Source organism: Eucyclogobius newberryi, unplaced genomic scaffold (assembly GCF_026437365.1).
Source record: "Eucyclogobius newberryi isolate DKJ021-1_F unplaced genomic scaffold, fEucNew1.0.hap1 SCAF_13, whole genome shotgun sequence".
Classification (NCBI taxonomy): Eukaryota; Metazoa; Chordata; class Actinopteri; order Gobiiformes; family Gobiidae; genus Eucyclogobius; species Eucyclogobius newberryi.
The window spans coordinates 32,642,944-32,667,073 of NW_027315757.1; the positions used below are offsets into that span (position 1 = coordinate 32,642,944).

Sequence of the window (24,130 nt, forward strand, 5' to 3'; positions counted from 1 at the left end):
ATCATGTCAATCAGTATTTGACAGTATAAAAGTATAAAATAATCGCACATCATGGCCTGTATCAAACATCATATTAAAATCCAAACATCTTTCTCTTTCACATGTGTGTTATCAGGAAGAGAGGAGGGAATATTGTTTAATACAATTAAGATCCTTTCAATCTCAAGATTATCTGCACCATACCATTATAAGAAAGCTCAAATTTGGACTAAACCAGGACTAAACTGAGACTAAACCAGAGCTATCAGATCTAAACTGGCCGTATAACAGCGTATAACATCAATAAAACCATGAGATCTTTACATTTCTGGTGCTTCATTGCATACTTCATCATCGGTTATAATGGATACAGTGTTCAGTGAGTCTTTCCCACGTCCCAATCCCCGGGGAAATGCTCTTAATCTGTCCCTGATGTGAGAAAACCTGCCCTTTCTGACCCGTCTCCCCCGGGCCGGTGCAGTCCTGAGCTCACCCCGTCCCAGCCACATTCATTGTTGTGTCAGAATGTCCACAATGTGCCGTGTCATTCCAACATTTCCACTGGCATCCCGGGCCTCCACCAGCTGAGGGTCCAAAAATACCCACAACCTCACTGTGGGACACTTTAAATGGGAGGGGCCAGAGTGCGGGGGGGAGGGACGCACCCACTGGTCCCGGGATAACGGCAATGCTCTTTGACCAAGTCTGAAGCTGGAGAAACACGCTCTTGGGACAAAATTGGAATTCACAAACAACAATTGAGGTAAGACATGTGATTTCCAGACTGTGTTGTTGTACAATGTGGAGTGAGAATGTGTTTGAGACAGACAACAGTTGCAACAGCCAAGAAATAATACAACAACACTGGATTTATTATATTGTAGTATGACTTTTGAATGAGAAGATTCCTTTGAGGTTGTGAAAAATGACAAATGCCATGGTAACGGTACAACTGTAGTCATTCAACGGTAGTCAAAAAAGAAATAAATGAAATAAAAGACATTGTCCAGATGAAACTCTTTCTCCTAAGAAGTGACTCTGGTTTGTTGAGCTAAAATGATGCACTGTAACAAGGTCAAAGTTCAGGTTTGAAGTGACAGGAACTGAAGTAAACAAAAGGGTTGGTGAGTTTAAACCAGTGACAGTTTGACAGCTCAGAACGTAAATACTGCACTAAACATAGACGGGATATTTCATTCAGTACTCGCACATGTACTTTTCCCACTCTTTATTATGTTCAAATGAATTCAATGTTTTCCTTTATCACTTCTGTTCGATGCCAAATGTTACATGTTGACACTTTTCCTTTCCTCCACAGAAACCATTTGTAAGAGTATATTATAGATATGTTTTTCTATGAAGCTATTGTAACTAGAAACTAGTTTCACCAAAGGATGTCCTTCTTCTGAGATAAGATTGACACTATCGTCTTCATTTACAGCCGGCACCGTTGCACCATGACCCAACAAACCTTTTGGAAATTTTCTCACGACTTAAAGTGAAAAGTAAATAGTGATAGTTGTTAACATGCTAGACCGTAAGTTAGTTGTAAAGACCATGTTTTGGGTGGGTCATTGGACACTGAAATAATAATAACAACAATTAAAGGCGGAATTGTGTTGCTTGAGTAAAAGTACAGAAACATGTGCAAAAATTTGTAACAGTAAAAGTAGCACAAATAAGAATTGAGTAGAACGTTACCAGATTCAAAATGTGGTTCAAGAGTATTTCACAGTTTAAGCACTAAATGTGCTGATTTTCATAAGAATTGTGCTGATCTTAAGTAGCAACAGTTGCAATTCCAATCAAGTTGCTAATTTCTTCAGTGAATTGTAAGTATATATGTACCGTATATATATGATTTGCGCAAAGCTAGGACTAAAACATTTCAGCAGATTGTCACCATAAACATGCCATAAACACAAAAATCACTCCTCAAACCTTATGAAAAGTACTTTGTATGTTTGAGTCTTAAGTATACATTCCTGCTCTTAAATGTACTAAAGTAAAAGTATCTGTTATGTAAAAAAAAGAAAGAAAACTTACATAAAATACAGACTGTTTTTGCTCTTGTACCTTGTTACTTCCCACCACAGCTAACAAGGTTTGAAAGTGACATTACACACACATTAACAGTCATTGGATATACCCCTAGTCACATGACCCAGCAGTCTGTTTTTATATTTTGGCCCTATGGCAGCTGCTCAGGAAAGACTGTGGAGACAGGGGCCAGTCAAACTGCCCTTTTGAATAACACGCTTTGTATCATTCTTTTCTATTGGGGATGTTTTCGAGAAGGAGTGGCTGAAAACAACATCGCAAAGCTCGGTATCTCTCTTTCACACACACGGCTCACTGATAAACCAGTCCGGAGCACGTTTCTGCACACGCCGCCCTCCAGACAAGCGTATAATGAAGTCCAGTTTGAATTACATGTTGACACTGAAAAGATGTGTAACTTGCAGCTGGAGCGGCGGTGCGTACACTTTGTCTGTGTTGTCTGCCGCCCGAGTCCCACCCTCTGATCTCACTGCTCTGAGCTCACTGTTAAGAGCAGTCACTCCCACTCGCAGCACTCATTACAGAGGGAGAACAGCACTTTGCTACAGAAATGAATGCGTGCCGGGGAAAGTGCTGGAAATAGAGATGCAGTTTACTCGTTACCTGGTTCTACTTTGCTGGTAAACTTGATTTCAGCTCATATTATAACATTATCTTGTTGCAATTTGTCAAAAAGTGCAACGTATACATGCGGTGACGTCATACAGCCGGGACTTCCCCATAGCGGCCATTTTAAAAGGGGCACGCGATATGTAAAAATCAACACGACCTTTTCTACGGCACAATGAGCTACGAATACTTTGATTCTTTAGACGATAACGGGAAACTAAGGTACACGACAAAGCTCTCATTTCTTGGTCAGTCAACAGAGCAATGACCTAACAGAACAATGTCCTAACAGAACAATGACCTTACAGAACAATGTCCTAACAGAACAATGACCTTACAGAACAATGACCTTACAGAACAATGACCTTACAGAACGCAGGTTTTTGGCATTGTGGCCTCACATTTCCTGGATTTCGTATGTAGTAGACGTGCTGTTGTGCCCCTTTCAAAATGGCGGACTCGGTTGCCACTGCACAAGTTCCCGGATGTGCGACCGCATGTATGGTCCACAATTCTGATTGAGGGTATACTAACAACACCTAATTCAAAATGTGCAGACCAATGGCAGTAGTGTGTTACATGCTGGTTGAAGAAGTGGCCCAGGAAACAACTTTGAAGCGTAGAAAGAATGTAGATGTTCAATTGTGTTTCAGTTAAAGCTCTTTTAACACGCATTTTTCTGATTCATGGTCTTTCGTCTGTTGCATTGTGGGTTTCTTCATGTCTCACTGATCACGCTTACTCTGTGTGTGCACCTAATGCGACACGTTATGCGCGGGTTAGTTGCAGATGGCCCGTCACACCAACTCCAAAGTGTAATAAAAGTGTAATTGACCCAGATTCTCATGGTTTTGCACAAGAACAGTTCACTGACCAGAATCTTCTCAGGCTTGTCTTGTGGATAAAGGAGCTCGGTGTTATTGCAGCGTTTTAGTTCTTTATTTAGTTCTTTGCACAATCGATAAATGCCAATATAGCTCTCTATCAATACTTTTGGGATAGATTGTACTGGCCTAATGTTTGTTTTTGCACAGCCCTGGAGCAGAGTGTCACGCAGCAGCTTTGACTCCCGTGCGTGTTGTGTTTTGTGGTGGTCTGTGCACAGATCGCACTGACAGATTGACTCTTGTCTGGGGCTGTGTGACACCTTTCCTCCGTCTCACTGGGAGACACAGACAGTCTGTCCCATCCGACATGGCGGCTCACTGCAGGCCTGTCTGTGGACACGAGACGGGAGCTGCCGGGTGGACACTGTTTTGTCCACGCGACCTCGGGTGTTTATAGGAATGATTGTTTTTTTCAATTCTGCTGCCTGACGTTTGGACTTTTTTGATATTGGGAATAAATACGTTTTTTTTTTTACCAGGTTGTAAAAGAAAATCACATGAAAAGCTTTGATATGTTGAAAGAATCCGTTGGCTTTGACTTTTATAGATATTCACACATAAGGATAATCAATAAATAAAACAAAGCATCAACCATTATCACCTCTTAACCTAAATATCTATCAAGGTATATCAATCAGAACTCTCAAGGGGAATAATATTTCAATTATATAAATGCATTACTAATCTGGACAGCCGATCTACTAAATACATTCAAGTTAAACGGGAAAAGAGAGGGTTTGTTCTGATGGATGAAGAATGGGAAAATAAATGTACTTCACATTTGAGGGCCACAAAGTCACATGTCTGGAAAGAATTGTGCAGGAAGAACGTGACCCCGTGACCCCATGTGACCCCATGTCAAAGTGCTGCTGATTCACAGGGAAATGCTAAATGTTGGAGAAAGGCATCCGGAAACTGAAACTTATTTTGGACTTTGTGTGCCATTTTTTTTTCTTATTTTGTTCTCTCTGGGCTCGTCCTGTTTGTTTTGTGTTGTTTTGGTTGATTGATTGATTGATTGATTGATTTTTTAAAGAAGAAAAATAAAGTGTATATTAGCATCTGAATATTTAGTGTTAGTTTTTCATACTGTTAGATCGTTATTTTTATATTTTGCTCAATGTAAACAGATTAATAATAGTCCAACAGTGGTCTAGGGTCTTCTTAAATATCTATTTGATAATAACAAACAATTAATTAAAATGTTCTTTGGTAACATTCACCTTGTCCTCCATATCATCAAATCAAATAATATCTCAAGGTATTAAGAAGTACGACGTCTGATTGTGTGCGCGTATACGTTACATATATATCACGTTATGTCAGATGTGCATTTCTAATGAGTTTAAAGGAGACAAAATTAACTCCGATGAGCTTTTGACCTTGTTAAAACAGTGTTTCTTCATCATCATTTTACCCAAACTTGTATTTTCTTGCATGTTTGAGTGATGCTGTAAAGTCCTGCAACTGAGGCTGGAGTGCTCACAACATTCCTGTTTTCACCTGCCCCCTAACCCCGCCCACATCCCTGTACAGGTGTGATCATTTTCAAAAAAACAAACATGTAAGAGTCAATCCGCTGCTTGTTACAATGAAGAGGCGGGGCTTATCATTTCTGCAGTTTCAAACAGGAAGTCAATGTACCTAATGCTGTTACAGAGCCATTTCTATATTACAGAGCCATGTTGTGGTTTACGCCTAATACTATCACTACTACTTGTGTGATAGTTCAATGAGTTCAATCCGTAAACCACCACCGATGTTAGCAATCGGTGGTAAACATTAAATGGAAAAGGGAGACATGCCACTTTCCTAAATTGTTTCATTGCATTTCAAAAACGTCCACATGGATTATGTGAATTGTCAGAGTTCTCTCTGGGAAATGGCTGACCACAAAGCCACGTACGTGAGCCATATTTAAAAAACTATAATCGCATTTGGCCCTGAAAATATACGGTTGGAGAGGTTTGTGCAGCGAAACGTCGACTAAGTGCTTTTAAATGTCCTGCGCTCAGAGGGAGAAGATGAAAGGCATCTTTCACACGGGGTTTTACAGCACTTTTCCCTGACCGGCAGAAATAGTGACCATGAAGACATCAATACACAGCATGTGACAAGAGGATCGGGGGTATAAATGAAGACTCACTTTGCCCTGGAACAACATGTGACACAGGAAATCAATCAAAACCGAGAAATGAATGTGTGCGATTACAGAATGATACAAACCTGCGAATGTGGCGTCGAATCATGTGATGTCTCGTGATGATTCGAGAAAGAAATAATCCTTGGACTTTCATTCAATTCAGACTCAATACGTAACAGACCTACAATGCAGGCGTCAATGTAAAATGTTTGTTTCGTCTCCATGGAGATGTAATTGCTTTGCTTTGGAATATTCCATAATATTGAACTTATCTTGCATTTGTTCAATTAGTTTTTCTATTACCTCGAGAATGCACTCTTACTGTGAGCATGGTCATGTCACCACAGATCTTACCTGTAATGTGGTTCGGTTGCGATAAGTCTAATGCCCTACTGTGGAAGATTTAGGGTAGAGGGTAGAAGCAACTGTCAAGGATGGATGAATGTGGACACATGATATTTTCTGTTGTAGTTTCCATTGTAAATGTATAACCCTAACCCTAAGCCTAACCCTCTAACCCTCTAACCCTAAGCCTAACCCAAAACCCTAACCCTAAGCCTAACCCTCTAACCCTAAGCCTCTAACCCTAACCCTAAGCCTAACCCAAAACCCTAACCCTAACCCTAAGCCTAACCCTCTAACCCTAACACTAACCCTAACCATTGTAAATATATAACCCTAACCCTTAACCCCTAACCCAAAACCCTAACCCTCAACCCTCAACCCTAACCCTTTAAATATATAACGCTAACGCTAAACCCTAACCCTAAACCCTAACCCTAACCCTAACCCTAACCCTAACCCTAACCCTAACCCTAACCCAAAACCCTCAACCCTCAACCCTCAACCCTAACCCTTTAAATATATAACGCTAACCCTAAACCCTAACCCTAACCCTCAACCCTAACCCTTTAAATATATAACGCTAACCCTAAACCCTAACCCTAAACCCTAACCCTAAACCATAAACCCTAACCCTCAACCCTCAACCCTAACCCTTTAAATATATAACGCTAACCCTAAACCCTAACCCTAAACCCTAACCCTAACCCTAACCCTAACCCAAAACCCTCAACCCTCAACCCTAACCCTTTAAATATATAACGCTAACCCTAAACCCTAACCCTAACCCCTAACCCCTAACCCCTAAACCCTAACCCTTAACCCTAACCCTAACCCCAAAACCCTAACCCTTAACCCTAAACCCTAACCCTAAACCTAAACCTAACCCTAACCCTAAACCCTACCCCTAACCCTAAACCCTAAACCCTAAACCCTAAACCCTAACCCTAACCCTAACCTTAACCAATCTATTCAATGCAGACTGTTTTTGTTTTGTTTTTTTTAATCTTTCTGCCTTTCTCCTTAATACTCTCATGATGCTAATGTAAAAATACCTTGTACCTTGTGTTCTTGTTTCATCTTCGTCCTCGGCCGCCTCATGCATAAAGAATCAGATGTAGATTTGCCCCTTTTTTCTCCCCCACGACCTCTTGAACCCGCTCTGCTTTGGCAGCTTTGTGTTGAATAAACAAACAGAACTACAACACTTTTAATGATCCGGCTCGTACAGTCAGGGCTTTACTACCGTGAAGATAAAAACACACTGAACAAGCGCGGGAGGACGTCCAATGAATTATACATGGTTAACGAAGGAATATATGTGTATATATGTTTGAGAATGTAACATTGGTCATCTTCACGTGAACTTCTACCGACCAATCAAATAAGAGATAGAAAGGCTTTTACCGATCGAGGTTGAGAAATGAGCACGTGTTAAAATGGATTAGTAAATAGTGACACGAGTGAAACAAGACGTTATGTAAAATTGCTGAATGTCCTCCCTGCTCTTCACTCTCATGGATAAAATAACTCATGTGCAGAAATGGTTTATAACAATGTGTTCTTTTTGTTTTTTCATCAGCTCGTATTTAAACTATTTTGATCTTAAACAACAGTTTCATATTTTCAAAGCAACATTCACATTTTATTGGTATTTTGATCATCTTCCCTCCTCTTGTTTCTCACGGGTTCAATCATTTTCTTTCTGGGAATCAATGTTACAAAGCTGAGTGCTGCTTCAATTCGTTTTATACCTAATATCCACATTCATGTGCAATACTGACTTAACCATGTGCATTACTGACTTAACCATATGCAATACTGACTTAACCATGTGCAATACTGACTTAACCATATGCAATACTGACTTAACCATGTGCAATACTGACTTAACCATGTGCAATACTGACTTAACCATATGCAATACTGACTTAACCATGTGCATTACTGACTTAACCATATGCAATACTGACTTAACCATGTGCAATACTGACTTAACCATATGCAATACTGACTTAACCATGTGCATTACTGACTTAACCATATGCAATACTGACTTAACCATGTGCAATACTGACTTAACCATATGCAATACTGACTTAACCATGTGCATTACTGACTTAACCATGTGCATTACTGACTTAGCCATATGCAATACTGACTTAAACATGTGCAATACTGACTTAACCATGTGCAATACTGACTTAACCATGTGCATTACTGACTTAACCATATGCAATACTGACTTAACCATGTGCAATACTGACTTAACCATATGCAATACTGACTTAACCATGTGCATTACTGACTTAACCATATGCAATACTGACTTAACCATGTGCAATACTGACTTAACCATGTGCAATACTGACTTAACCATGTGCAATACTGACTTAACCATGTGCAATACTGACTTAACCATGTGTAATACTGACTTAACCATGTGCAATACTGACTTAACCATGTGGAATACTGACTTAACCATGTGCAATACTGACTTAACCATGTGTAATACTGACTTAACCATGTGGAATACCGTCATATTCATGTGCAATTACTGTCGTACTCACACGCAATAATGTCACATTCATGTGCATATAACTGATGTAAATAGAGTGTTTATTTGACCGTTATTATTAGTATTATTTTATTTTGTTATTATCTTTATTTTTCCCCTCCATTCCTTATTAAGAAATGAGAGGTTTTGTCTATAGTTTAGTTTATAGTATAGTTTTTGTTTATAAGAGTTTTTGTCTTTAAGTTATCGGTCCTTTTCCTCTCATCACATTACATCACATTATATCACATTAAGAAAATGATAAATAAGTACTCAAGCGCTGCCCGGTGGTGGAGTGGTTAAGACACAGCACACGAGAGTTTGATTCGTCACTCTGACTTTTTGCTGCATGTCTTCCCTTCACTCTCATCCCCCATTTCCCACTACTTTCCTGTCAGTAAAGCCTACGGGTACAGAATCTTTAAAAAAAAAAACAGAATAATCAATTAGTGTAGCAAAACATGTAAAACCTTCTTTGATTCCCGCTGAGAACAGCTGGAATGTGGCGCGTCTGATCCAATCTCTTATAATCGAACGCCGCACAAATGGTCCAGTGTAGAAACAGTGTGCTGCAGGTGAGCGGCCAGCGCACGCTCGTGTTCTCTGTGGCTTGTAGATGCACTGAGCCGCTGTCATGGCGACGCCTGCCTGGACTCTGTGGCGTTCCTGCAGATGATAATGCACCATAACTAAGTCTGCAGCTGAAGAACGCTTATTTAAACTGTACTGACAGAATGGAGCCGAGGCCACGTGCTGGTCCCAACTTTATGAGGCCTTTACAACAGCAAGAGCAAAGCAAACCCATACATCTACACCGTATTATCATGAGCAGCGCATTATCAGCCCCCTCAGCCTCTTTCTTTGCTTCTTTTGTCTCTTTCAGCTGCTGCTTCAAACCAATATAAAGGTATTAATGTATTATTTTCTCCACAGATAATAACTTCTAATCATGGCACAAAGGACATACCAGGAGAGTGGACAAGATGGACGATCAGGTATGTGCATTTGAGAATATATATATATATTTTACATTATATATACAATATATATTCAAGCAAAAGTGCCACATATATAAATTTACTAAAGTAAAAGTACAAGTTCAACATTTAGCTCTCAACTGTCAATTAAGTAAAGGTTTCCTCAGTAATTAAAGTCTAAATGCCTAAAACACTACTTTTGTACTTCTACACTGTCCATTACAGGATCGATGTCAATCATGTTTTGCTGTTTGTTTGTTTGTTTGTTTGTTTGCGTGTTTGTTTGTTTATTTGTTTATTGGATAAGTGAATACCTCTGTATTTTAGTCTTATTACAAATAGTCTGGTATTAAAGCCACATGTTTTGAAGAGTGTCGTCTGTTTAAATCGGTTTAAATTATAACCAACAAACAAATTGCATTCTCTTCATCTCTGCACCAAAATGCCAGCAATAGTACAAGGCTGTATAGTTAATGTCAAGTCCATTTATAGCAGCGCTGACATGTGATCTCACGGCGCATATGGACCGCACACCAGGACATTGGCATGACAGACATAACGCCCTAACTTAGCACGGACCAAAATAACTCAGAGATGTGAGTGTGATACAGTTTGAGGAATGGAATTATTTCCTCATTTTGAGCATTAAAAGTAGTTAGAAGCACAACTTGTAATATTAACAGACTTTCTCTATATGAAGGTGGAGAGTAGCATAATATTGCTTTACCATTGTTCATTGTATAACTTGATGTGTGTGACGTCATGGCTCTTGCCCCCATCAAAACGAGTGAAACAACTCCAAACGGTATTGGAGAACGTGGAATACGATGCAGATGTGTCTTTGAATGCACTTGTGTTGTTAAAACCCAAGTAGTGAGAGCTTTATATGGCCTTGGGCACAGATAAAACGTGTAAAATACTGTGTCATTTCTGCCTTTGCAAATGTTAGCCCTTATTCTTGAAGTTGAAAGGTACAACTTAACAAAAGGTTTCAGTGACAGTCCCATAGCCTTTTTTGATAATAGTGCTGGTGGATCATATCTTATTCATTGGGGCTAGTGGGAGTCACAGTGGTGTCTCTGAGCTGCAGGTTGTCTCCTGTCCTAACCCTCGTCTCTCACACACACATCATCCAGACTCAGGGGGGTTTTCTTCCACGGCGAGGCTTTAGTTTGAGGATTTCCAAAGTGTAAAAAGTGACAAACATGTTTCAAAGCCAGCGTCCCTCTTTACACTATGCACAGAATGTCTCCTCTCCAGAAGGGACGCTTACAGTCAGGGTGTGTGTTTAACTGCCTCAGGGTCACCTCATGCTGTGAGACACGAGACAAAGGTCACGCATGACAATACCAGGGACTGTGTGTGTTTTGTAATGAATTTTGGGCTGCAATTAACCTCGATCTAATCAAAATCGCAATGTTAATGGCTGCAATTAGAAAATGGCAAAAGGTGCAATTTCTGAAGTACCATATGCAAAATATCTGTTTTTAATATGGTAATGTATTATTCAGCATAACAAACTCTAACTCTGTGGTTTACATCCATACAAACGTACCGGTGCATGTGATTCTTGGGCTGATTTCAGTCTTTTTGTCACTTTGTCACACACAATTAATTTATTCATCATAGCCCATACTCGATATTTTATGTTTGCATATCTTCAAAACAACAATTGCAATATTATCAATTATTTTATATATTTCCCACCTCTAGCACATAGTGTCAGTTACATATCTTAAATGTTTGGCCGCTCTACTGTCAGTTTATGATGTATTGCAGCTATCAAATCGAAAAACTGCTTCCATTTTGAATACGGTGATGGAACTCTGACTCGTCTTTCTCTTCACAGTCCTGGGGATGCTTTCAGTTCAAGTGGAGAAAGACCCCAAGACCGGTGCTACAATCGTCCGGTCCGTGACCCCTGTGCCGGGAGCCGCTGGCCCTCAAACGGCCTCCATGATCTTCGACGACGGCCGAAAGAGCATCCACGCTCTCGGAGCCTCCGCAGCGCCGCCGTCCAGCGAAGAACTCAGTCAGATATTGAGCGTGATCGATGGGGTCGGCATGACGGCGCTGCTGGACGACGTCAGCATAATGTCAAAAGCAGAAGACACCGCAAGAGTTCAAGGAAAAGAGCTGTCCAGCGATCACGCTCTGGCGACTGTGAACAACTCAGAAGGTCCAGTCTTTAGCGAAAAAGGTCAGATTGAAAATGTTCCAAAAACAGTCGCCGCTACGACCGAGGTTAAACAAAAGACGCTGGGGATGGACAGTTCGCCGAAAGTGGTAGTGACAGAGAGCGAGATGCTTTGCGAAGGTCCTGTCACGCTTATGTTCATGGGATACTCCGACGGACGAGCGGACGGGGGAAGTTCAGAAGCAGAGGAACCCCAGGGCATGCTCATGGCGGAGAGGGTCATCATCACCGACGACGGGGAGGAACTGGTGCTGGGACAAGACTCGGCCGTTGCTCCGTCTCAGAAACCTGCAGAAGACAAAGCAGTACAAAAGGCGAGCAAAGAGACCCAGGAGAAACCGATGTTCCACGATGTACCGCTGGAAGGGAAGAACGAGCACACGCCACAGCAAGGAGAGGACGCCGGGAAGGGACAGCAGAAGTCTGAAAGCTCGGCAGAGGCGGAGGGAAAGCCCAAGCGTAAGAGCTGTCAGTGCTGCGCAGTTATGTGAAGATATGCGACTTACGGACTGTTATATCTACTGTACCAAACTGTGCCTTTCAAATGTCTTTATGGTGACAAAGTGACTGTACAATCCACCCATCATGTGTCAGCCAATGAAAAAGTGTGCTGATATTGAAATATGCATGTTATAATATAGTATAATATAGTATGCTAAACAAACAAACCATTATTTTCATGATTATAGAGGTAAAACATACTTTGCCGACAGACTAGGGGTGGGCGATATTGACCAAAGTTAATATCTTGATTTCGATACAAATAGTCAAACAATATGATGTCAATCCAACAGCAATGTGGTAAAGCATGTCTTTACTTGTATTAGTTGGGGTTTTATTGTCAGAAGACTATAAACTGTCTGTCACTCCAGACTGAGCTGTGACAAGTTGGTTTCAGGTGTTTAGCCGCTGGTGAATGCTAGTTTATGCTAGTTTATATGTTACTGCGTGGCAAGGCTAATACACACCTACTTGCAGACAGTTTTAATGAATTCATTTCCAACTGTTCGGGTGTTATATTTTAGCATCAGTCACTCACCCGCGCATAAAGTCTGTATTCTGGAAAGCTTTGAGGTGCAGAGGGGCTTGTGGGCGATGAAGCTTAGATGTAAATGTCCGCAAAAGTTTGTTGTGGCAAGTTGTCTCTGCTTTTTAAGTGTGACTCGCCGCTGTAGATAAGGGTCAAGTGTCAACCCTTTTCACTTTTTTTATTTTATGTGCTGTTTTTCATGGCATCTAACAGCGGAGAGGCAAAGGCACGAGGGGACAACTGGAGGTGACATCAAATAAGTCACGTGACTTAAACCCATGAATACTCTTATTTGAATGTTTACAACATTTTGTGCTTTTCCTTTTCAATATCATTTTGTATTTAGTATAAGCTATTTCCTCGATATTCAAATGTCTTCAAAACAACATTCAAATATGATCTACATTTTGATATATTGCCCACCTCTCCTACATACAACATTCATATTTATTTGTACATGACATTTAGGACTTGTTTCGTGTCTGTTTGTCTGTAACATGATTAAAACAATATAGTCTTGTTCGTGCCCTGTTAATTCAGTGTTGCTCTTTGAGAGATTCATTCTTAAATAGCTTAAGAACCATTGCATTGTTTTAAAAGTAAGAGTTTTGATAAAATGCTATTCATAAACTAAGTGTACCACAGTGATGCACTTCCAACTTGCTAGTATTAAAACTAAGTATAGTTAATTTCCTCCAAACTGTTCCGTTACTTCTAATTACTTCACTGGGTACGAACCTGTAACACTGACTCCCTCTGGTGGACAAACATGAGAACCTCAGCCTGACTAGCACAGACAGTAGAGGTGAGACATGGCGTGACTCACCTGCACATGGGGACAGCTGATAAATCCATGAGCAGATCATCATTTCAGATTTGAGCCTGTGTCCATCGCACTCTGGAGATGACAGCCACACAAAACACGCAGCACAATCTGTGACAGGTACGTTCCATATCTCAACTATTATTTATATCTACAATTTCTTAAGTAAAGGTTTGAGTATACTTGTATATTTTTTATCAAACAACTCTGCCAATTGATAACATCTTTCTTATTTTATAATCGCAACCAATGTAATGATGAAATCCATACTATTTGAGTTGTCATTCTTGATCAGCTATTTGTAATTATTATGTAGATAATATGGTGTAAAAATAATCCAATTGATTTATACTTTGAAACTATAAATGTTGTGACGAATTAATTTGCAAGCAGTGGTTTTGTTTCAATAAATAGTAGTACAGAACACCCATTCGCACATCGTGCGTGTGTAACTGTCATTCAACGCTTAATAATCCTAATCCTAATAATAATAAATGTAATGCAAACATTGCACTATTTACAAAAGCTTGTAACCGAAGCGAATGGAATAATGGCTTAATCTCATCAGGTGTTATAATATGTTCTGTTGCGTGAGCTGCTAATCCTTAACTGTGATGGCAGGAGCAGTCTTTGAATAATAGAACGTTATAAAGAAAGCAGATTATGCCACAACAACATTTCTTTAAGGTTAACTCGTTGCAAGCACAATAGGATTTATTTAAAAATCTGTCATGCATAATTCACATAACTAGCAAAGCCGTTTAACTGGGCTGAGCACCTTGTTTGGAGATATATGTGCAAATGTAGTATTTGAGAACAACAAAACAACACAACACAGACTAGCAAGAGTGTGACTTGTGTAGAACTCCCATTGGAGCTGTCCAGTGCTGAGCTGAACATGGGGCTGTGAGGGAGCCAAAACACGGGAAAGCCGATTAGTGTTTCTCTTTGTCGGCACAACACACTGTGCTAGGTCAGACTGAGAAAGTTACCAAAGCCACACTACAGCTAAATGCTATAGTTATGCTAGTTATATATTTAATGCTAAAGGTTCTGTATGAAAGAATTACAAACCTGGAAGCTGCCAGTATTATTTCTGGCTTACGTAAAAAAACAAAATCGCAAATTAAACACTTCTTGGGACACGTAACACGTATTGGCACAGCTTGGATATACAACACACCTTCTTGAAGTACATTATAAATTAAAATCAAGATAAATTACGGGCACGCGGGACTTGGTGGTACTGTTCATGGTGCTTTGTTTGGTTTCATTTTTTAGATTCAACCACATCACTTTATTTTACTGTACTTTACTTTAAGTATAGTATGTACTTTACTTTAAGTATAGTATGTACTTTACTTTAAGTATAGTGTGTACTTTACTTTAAGTACAGTATGTACTTTACTTTAAGTATAGTATGTACTTTATTTTAAGTATAGTATGTACTTTACTTAAAGTATAGTATGTAAGTATAGTAAGATTTTCTTTTAAAAAAAAAGTACGGTCGCTAAACATGTAATTAGGGTTATCACTAATATTCACTGGACACAGAACACATTTGTCTTTCTTTATTTTTTTCAATGGAATAATCTTAACCCCAATCCATTATGAACACTGTAAATTACAAAAAAAACTGTATTTTCTTAATGACATGGAAACAAGCTATATAAACAGCAAAAAGCATGCTATTACCATGGATGCTATACCATAATTATTTTCCTTTATTATTTACAGTTTGAATGAACGGCCGCCACTAAAACTCTGGGTTATCGAAATCAGAACTTCATGGACCCAACAAGCACTTCTAAGGCCAATGCTCAAAACCCAGAATCCCAGCACGACTTCGAAGGACCTGTAATGATGGAGACAAACCAGTCAATAACTTCTGCAGAACCACACGCAGACGCCACACTCCAGAACCCCACTGCCAGGCCTCAATACTACAGCGTCATGGAAGATGAATGTCCTGACGACATCTTTACACCACCACCTTCATTTCCATCCTGCTTGGAACCAGAGGAGGGCAGCACACGGGAGGCAGCAGCCACCGACCCAAGGGTCAGCCTGAGGTCATCTGACGGCACGGAGGCTAACACTAATCCTGAGCACTTAGACTGGCTCCATGAAGAGAAGCTGTCAATGACAAATTGCAACCAAGTGAATCAAGAGATGGAAAGTGTCTTATCGACTTTTGAGGAAGTTTTAAGGAGAGACTCTTCAAGTGGGATACAATGCATTGGACAGGACGAGGAACTACTGGAAGACAAATTCAAGATACAAGAGAGCGGTCATTCTACTGAGGAGGAAGTGGAGGAATGTAATAATGATGGAGTACACAAAGATCCAATGTTGGATGAGGGGATGAGCGATCTTCTGGACAATATTGGATTAAAAGATACGGCGAGATTTAACCGAGCATCACAAATTGAGACGGAAGACAATCAAAACCCAATGGAATGGAAGCAAAGTCCAGACGACTCACAAGAGGAAGGTGCTGATGGCAAACTTGAGGATGCGTTGGACAATGAGCTCACCGGATACGACTGGGTAAGGAGAACCGGTGTGGAAGATGATGCAGAGGATGAGCAAGAAGAATCAGCTGGGATCATTTCTGATTGTAGGATAGCAACTGAAATCTTGCAAGGCAAAATCCTGCTTCAGCGTTTGCAGCTGCTTCAACAGCGACAAGACGTGGATGAGATTTGCACACGGACTCCAAAACTGGAAGAGGACATGACGACTTCACCAGAAACTGTTCAAGACGTTCAACAAGAAGAGCACTCAGACCAAGAGCATCAAACTGGATCGCCTTTATCGACAGTGACAGCACAATTTGAGGATTGTAGTATTCATCAAACTGAAGCTGTTACTGATATTACAGAAAGTGAAGGCAGAGATTCTGTAAGTCTGAAGATAACCAGTGCAGATGAAGATGTAGGCAAGCAATTAGAACAAGATGTGCTGCTGACTAAAGAATGTGGTTTAGAAGATTCATGTCATATAGAGGATGAAAACGTTGTTGATGAAGAACATATAGAGGAAAATAATGATAGTAATAATGAAGGTGATGAACAAGAAGCAAATGGAAGGACGTCTTTGCCTCTCAGGTCTCCTCAACAGACAGGCGATAGAAATGCAGATTGCAATGACGGAACTAACTCTTCCAAAGTTGAAAACATAATTCCCTTCTCTCCTTGCCACAGGTTTTCAGCTGCAGAGACCAACATGGAGAAGCAGTTTCAAGAATCCTCTCAGATAAAGCAAGATCTGCATCGAGCAGAAGGAGTCTTTAATCTGACTGAAAATCCAGATGTTCTTGAGATTCCCTTTCAAACAAATATCTCCCTGAAGCACCTCCCCACAAGTGAGGATCCTGGTCCAAGAGGAGAGAGACACTTCTCAGACCAGAAGATGCAGAGAGAGATCAGTCAAGAGATGCACAGGGAGTTAGTGCTGGTGAACTTGGGGAAGATCCCCGGAGGGTACAGCAAAGGAGAGAGTCGGCAGATGAAGGACGCAAAACTGCTGTTCAAAGCCTTCCAACAGGAACAAATGGAGGGTCCAACAAGGATAAGAAAAACTCTGGCCTCACTGCCAAAAAGTCAAGTTTACCGCTCTGTGTTGGAGCGAACACGCAGCCTGGAGATGTTTTCACAAAAGATTTCACCCATGTCCAGAACACGTTCATTCCGTCTAGTATCAACCTCTGAAAAGGAGAAAGATCCTGAGACATTCAGGCCGCTGAGTCCATCTACAAGAGACAAAACCCGTTCAAGTCCTTACCCCAAAAATGAAAAACATACACGCATGCATAAAAGCATGGACTCCATCAACGTGAACAGTCCTACAGCTACAGGAGTGAGAAGCTCCAAGCAGGAACCCAGAGACGGTTCTCCACTTCTCATGGAAAATCCCTTCTTTAAGCTGCGTCCAGCCCTGTCTCTGCAGCCAGAGGTGGAGAAGGACATCAGGGAGGCCAAGAAACGAGAAGAAGAGCTGCGCAACCAGAGATCCAGCTTATACGGGGAGACGAGAGCGGGAAGCAAAGACGAAAGGAGATATACAGCTGACCTTAAAGCAGGTAAAGCTCTCTCACGACAACATATTATACACTCTCTATAGATGTAAGTCATGCCTCATTCAAAGCTCACATGCTTGATGAAATATGTAGGTTATTTTAAGTTGGTGCCCTCACACTTTCTCCTTTGAAAAGTTTCTATTCTGTTCTGTATTCTGAGCCCAACCGCCTTAACAATAAGTGTCTCTGCACATTAGCATCATCGTGCTGCTCTCCTGACATCTTCGCCTGTCACTCACATGCTCTGCCAAATGTCTGACGGCAAACTGACCCCGGCTGCCAAGTGAACTATTACAAAACAATCCAACTCCATCTTAGAAGAATAGGCACAGTAAAAGTTCACAATCAGTTCAATTTATTTCATTGTCCACAGTAACACAGCAAGGAACATTAATGTAATTGTGTGAGCTTTGTTTGAGCTTTGGTATCTCATCTCATTTGTCATTTAGATCCCACGCAAAAGCCCACAGGACGACTCGAGCGCGTGTGGCCTCCGCCCTCCAAGAAAGAACCCGAGCAGGTAACTTCAAATCCTAATTAAACCCATTTGACATTGTCTCAACACATGACATTGAACTTAAAGTCTAATCTGGGAGTAAACGAAGAGCAGAGCTAATCACTGTGTCCTTAAATGTGTCGCAGCAGGAGGCAAAAGTGCAGCGCGGCCCGGGACACAAAGCCGCTCTATGGCAGCGCTGGGAGTCGGGCTTGATCAACGGCCAATCGCCAGCGACCGCCAACAACAAGAACGACTGAGGCCAAAACAGGGGAGACTCGAATGAAATGAATGAAAACGTACATAGACAAGATAAACGTTGGTGTTATATTCATGGAGGAATATGTTGGATTTGTGAGGATCAGAAATATGTCTTGCCTCCAGACCTGGGAAATGGGAAAGGAAGGAGAGGGTGAAGAAGATCTGCTTCTGAGGTAGTAACTGGGTAGAACTGGGGTAGAAATACTGCAAAAGGTTCACAAATGATGGTGATGCAATTGCTTATATTGTAGGTAATAGGAGTAAGAATGGGAATGAGGTGGACAATATGTTTCTCCCTGTATATTGTATGTATTGTATGTACAAAAAGAGTCCGGTCACCACCTCAACTCAGAGAACTGCGCAATCAAGTGAAACAAATGAGCTCATTGGGCTATAATTTACAACCAAATAAAACTTCTGTCACCTCAGATTAACAACATTTTTTTGCTTTGCTCAATCCATCTTTTTGTATTTTATATTTTTTAATCTGGACGGCTCTGATTGGCTGATCCACCTGTCAATCACGCCTGTCTGAAATTGGGGATGTAAAACTGGTGTCCAGACTCACATCTTATGGTAGAAGAGTGTTAAATATGGACCTGTTGCTTGTTAGGTGCACATAATAACAGAATATGGTTGCATCTTGTAGAATGCAGTTATAATCATGATGTACTAAATAAGTATTTCTATTTAACTGATGGTAGTGATTGGTTGACAGTCCTACTTGGGTTTACAGTATGTTCGCACAAGTGCTATATATTTGTATTTCATTAATGCATTATGAAGTATCGCAATATGTCCAGAGTGATGTATATTTTATTTTGAACATTCCTTTTAGAAGATGAATAAAATTCTGTATTAAATGTGTTCTTTTATTTCCGCACTGTTACCGCTTGATTCTTGACATAAACGAACAGCGTGTAACAAGAGGAAAAATCAAAGATGAGAAATGAAAAGAATGGTGAGGAATTTCCCTGTGGGAGCTGGAGCTGCCATCGCGTTTACTCCAGAGTTCAGTGTCTAATCAGGGACAAACAGCTTAGAGTCTTTAAGTACCATCTGCCAGGGCCCGGCCCCTGCCAACACCGCCTGGTCAACATGGCTGCACTTCAAACCCAACACATAGGACCACAAACTACTAATAGTCCATTTGTCGATAAGACGACAGGGACAATGAGAGAATCAGAGCGTTATTGTGTCATGTGTTGTTTTCAGTTTTAACTTCTGCTTCCACCAAAAAATCATTGTTTCTTGAAAAGAATGAAACAGCCATTGTGTTTACTGTAATACGAATATGTTATAATGAACTATATAGTATCATTAAATGAGTTTTTGGATCTAAAATTATATTGTTTTTGCATTCATCTCAAAAATATGCTTGTCCAAAAGTAACAGGTATTTTATTTATATATAGTATTATTTTAAATGTATAAATTAATCTTTTTTTTGTATATATATATAATAATATTGAATGCACACAACACACAACTTGCTGAAAGACTCCAGATTAGTAGTGAAGTCACATACACTTCTTCCAGTACACACCTGTCGCCGCTAGAGGACAGTGTTGTTTCAGTTTCCCACCAGATTAAGCCCATGGATCTGTGATTAAGACCTACTGTTTGCCAGGAACTGTTCTAGGAATTCTATAATCAATTCAGGGTGGTCTAAACATGTCCTCTGAAGATTAACTACCCATAGAGTCTATAATTAACCAGAATAAACGAGCTCATGCCTCCTGACCACACACAACACACGTCCAACACAACTGCTCCAAAGGGAAGTTGTTTATATTCAAAGAGTGCTTATTCTTCTAAACTACACCAAGAATTAATTTGAGAGCAACGATGCACCTCGGAGGATTCGTCTTATGTAACTCTCGGCTGTGACTCAGAGCTCGAACACAGTGACTCTCTGACATTATCATATGCGCATAAGACAAAACAATGTTACACAATGGAGGGTCTATACGTGCGTCACTTACTGCAGGAGCTCGTGGGTGGTACATCAGATGCTTGGCACACTGACTCATTCATAATGCAAAAAACAAAACAAAATAAACCTTGTGCGTTACTGCGGATTATGACAGAGAGAGGGGATTGAGGGAGGGGTGGAGCAAGAGAGAAGTTCACAGACTAATTGTAGAATAAAGGTCAAAATAACAGGCATTATATGAGACATGTCGAGTGTTTACAAGTGCTTCTCTCTCAGTGCACATCTTATTACGGAAGGAACTCCTATGCTTTTGTTTTTATCCCAGCCGTGAAGTCACAAGTACAGCGGGTGCTTTGTGTTGAGCCCCAAAATGTGTTTTAATATTTTTGTCCATTTTGAATGAACTCATCATAAAAAATGCAACAGCAACAAAAGAAGAATACTATTTACAAACTGTTATAATTGTACCAAATCCTAGAAATGTACTTCTGTTGTAGATAAAAGGCTTGTAATTGGCTTGTATCTGCTTTGCTTAGAGCTGATATATAAACGATTCTTCAGCAGCACTAATTCATGCAGTTTCAGAGTTTCTTACACGCCTCAAAGAGCATTTACCATCATACAATTCAACAGCAAGCGTAAAAATTGCATTCGTTGAAAAAGATAAAGTTAATAAAATAAGTTTGCTTTTGAGAAAATAAAATTATATATATATATAAAAGAAATACTCTTGACTAATGTCAAAGTTCAGAATTGTTCTCTTTTAACTCATAACTATCCAACCATCCAAGTTTTCATCCTAAGAGCATTTGCACACTCGACAGACCGGGATGTTAGAGTCTGATAAGGGCAGATTTTCTGGTCAAACATTAAGCAATATCTGAAGTCCTCACTTCACCTTCAGTTTGCTCCACATTCTCAGTAACAGAACACTATGTAACACACTTTCATTCTTGGAAAGCTAACGTCATTGCACTTTTAAATAATTTGTAGATCGAAGGTGTCCCAACTGTTTTCACCAAGGAAACATCTTAAAGTGAAAGGCCACAGACCGGGGGCCACAGACCGGGGGCCACAGACCGGGGGCCAACACTGTCCATAAACAGATGGATTCACAGCTTTGACAGAGCTACTATACTTTTAAAAAGGCTTGGAACTTTTTAAGTTACTCATATTTGCAAAATCAGCTGCAAATTCAACTAAATAGGTCTGAGGGTCACATTTGGCCCCTGGGCCACAGTTTTGATACAACAAGTTTGATAGTTCAGCAGGAGCTCCGGGCCCTGGGGTAAATGAGGGCAGTTAGAGCCTGTTGAACACACAGAGACTTTGAGATGACAAGCTCCTCCATCAGGAGCCGCAGACTAACTCATGACCAATGAGCATCGACAGATCGACAGATGAACTTCAGAAGGATGAATTCTGCTTATGACATTTCTATAGTGAATGTGTTGGAAAGATATTGTTGTTTATGGGCTCCAGTATTTAAAGCAGGATATAAGCTCATGCTGTACATAGTCTTTGTTAGTCTTAAAGTTCATACACCTTCACCACATTCAAGCCAATTGCCTTCAAGACACAGATCCAGCTCAACATAAGCAGCTAATAAAGCAGCTTCTAGAAGTGTAGAGTGTGTTTATAATAAACAGTTTAATAGCATATTGAATACTCCCAATGTTCCTGTATCAGATTCCTTTGTTATAACAGTGTTAACTGTGGTCTACTTGGAAACATGCCTATGTAGCAGTGTGCAACAAAAGCACACATTCCACCATTTTGTGGCCACACAAAGACCAGTATGTCGCTTGTGTACAGCAAACAGATGCTTTGGTGTGACGTGCTGACAGTAACCAGCTGAATACAAGCTTTGTCCTGCTCTGACCCTTCACTTGGCTTTTCCTCCTCAGTCCAAACTCAGCTCACATTACAGCGTTACAGCGACAGGAAGAGACGGTGGGGAATCAAAGACACAAACTGTATTGATATTAGACTGTTAGATGATATTAGACCCATTTATCTGGTCACTTTGACCTCTTTATAGGAACTCAAAAGAAGATTATACGTTTCTAAACATGACCTTATGACATAAGGCATAAAATAATCTGCCACGCTTTGGCCATCATCATCAGCAACAACAAAAATAGGTTCAGGTTTATCAAAAAACATGACTGACCAGCTACAGTTGTAGCTGCTGCTGCCTGTTAAAGAATATGAAGAAATCCAGTTCTGACTAAGTGCTCCTGTTACTGCACAGAACAGATGAGGATAATGGAGAATGAGGAACACTTGGGACATCCACCAGAGAAAAAGCAGAAGTAGAAGTGACTCAGCAACAGTTGGTTTTGGAAAGTGTAATAGATGGAGTAAGATGGAGCTAACAATGGTCAAGGGTGATGCACTTTTTGCACATGTTTTCTGCAATACTTGAACCTCAGACATTTACAGACACTACTGACCACATTTTGGTATTCATTTTTAATGAATATTGCCCACCTCTCTCCTTGTGCACATGATAAATAATATATATCCCATTTCTTGTGGTTGGATCATTTGAATTGGGTATTGGCAACATTTGCTCTGCCTGTACAAGACAAAGTTATACACTCTGGCATTATTTAAGCTTATGATGTTACATTTATGACATTTATGAAGATTTGATCAGGTCACATGAGGCCCGTGGAATCAGATGACCTTAACTGCAAGCCAAGTCTTTCAATGTGCCGTGACTTATCTCTTTAGTATGTAACCTGTGGGCACACGTCCAAGTCATTAAAAGTACACCTGGCTGCGCTCCATCCCGCTGCAGGCGCTGAAGGCCTCTCCTGAATATTTGTAATGTAATCTTTTTGTCTAATGTTGGGACAGCCCTCATTATTTCCACACAAACGTGACCTTATCTGACCTGAGAATATTCTAGCAGTTAATACGGCCAAAGAACATATCAACAAAAGGACAAAAATGAAGAAACAGCCAAAAATCAGACGATCAGACGAGAGCCAAAGTAAAGAATGACTCATTTTACCGTTGCCAACTGTTGAATGCCAACGCGGCGTCAAAAGGCCGTCTGAGGACACGGCCACGGACGCTTTAGTGATGCAACAGGAATCCAAGTAAATATCATCTGTTTTTGTTAAGTGACTGAGAAATGTAGACAACTGTGAAGCCATTTCCCCTGAAGTAAAGCAACAAAATGAACTAAATAGGACAAAGGTGGAGGTTTCCTGTGGTTTCAGAATGGACGGCCTGATTAGATGCGTTTAATCTAAAGTGGGAGAAAAGGAAATGGTCTTGATCTAAATCAGAACTTGTTTAATGTAATTTGATAACATAAAGGGGAAACTACATTATGAGTTGAAATGTACATTCTATAGTTTTTCATCATCACTGGTATAAACATCGGCACATTAAACCCTTAGAACCTCATTTGAAATGTCTTTATTAAGTCAACACAATAGGAACTCATTTGATGTGTTGTTGAGTCCATTTAAGTATTACAATGACGCATGATCAGGTTCTCAAGGGAGTCAATAAGTCAATCAACTACATTTCCAAAGCAGGTGGGGCATTTGCATGTTCTGCATGTGTCTGCAAAGACTTTATTTATTATATTCTACAAGTAGTTTCTGTCTGCAGTAGTAATTCCCCCTAAGCTGTGTCTCTCACTCAGATAAAACTATTGTTTTGTCATATTTTAAATGTCCAAACTCATCCATGCAGACATCACAACAAAGACTTTTTGTATTCAAATATGA

General features: G+C 40.3%; 2 protein-coding genes across 2 annotated transcripts; both read left to right on the top strand.

Annotated features, from left to right (window-relative positions):
* Positions 1-668: 668 nt before the first annotated feature.
* Positions 669-13,250, top strand: LOC140358636 (uncharacterized). The gene is made up of 3 exons (XM_072443604.1): positions 669-742; positions 9,512-9,573; positions 11,405-13,250. Exons 2-3 carry the CDS (start codon positions 9,528-9,530, stop codon positions 12,241-12,243), a joined length of 885 nt encoding a protein of 294 aa, XP_072299705.1. The 5' UTR covers positions 669-742; positions 9,512-9,527; the 3' UTR covers positions 12,244-13,250.
* A 3,386-nt stretch (positions 13,251-16,636) lies between these two features.
* On the top strand, positions 16,637-18,442 carry LOC140358645 (uncharacterized). Its single transcript, XM_072443635.1, has 3 exons — positions 16,637-17,689; positions 18,136-18,206; positions 18,329-18,442. The coding sequence occupies exons 1-3, from the start codon at positions 16,834-16,836 to the stop codon at positions 18,440-18,442; spliced, it is 1,041 nt and encodes a 346-aa protein (XP_072299736.1). The 5' UTR covers positions 16,637-16,833.
* The last annotated feature ends 5,688 nt before the right edge of the window (positions 18,443-24,130 follow it).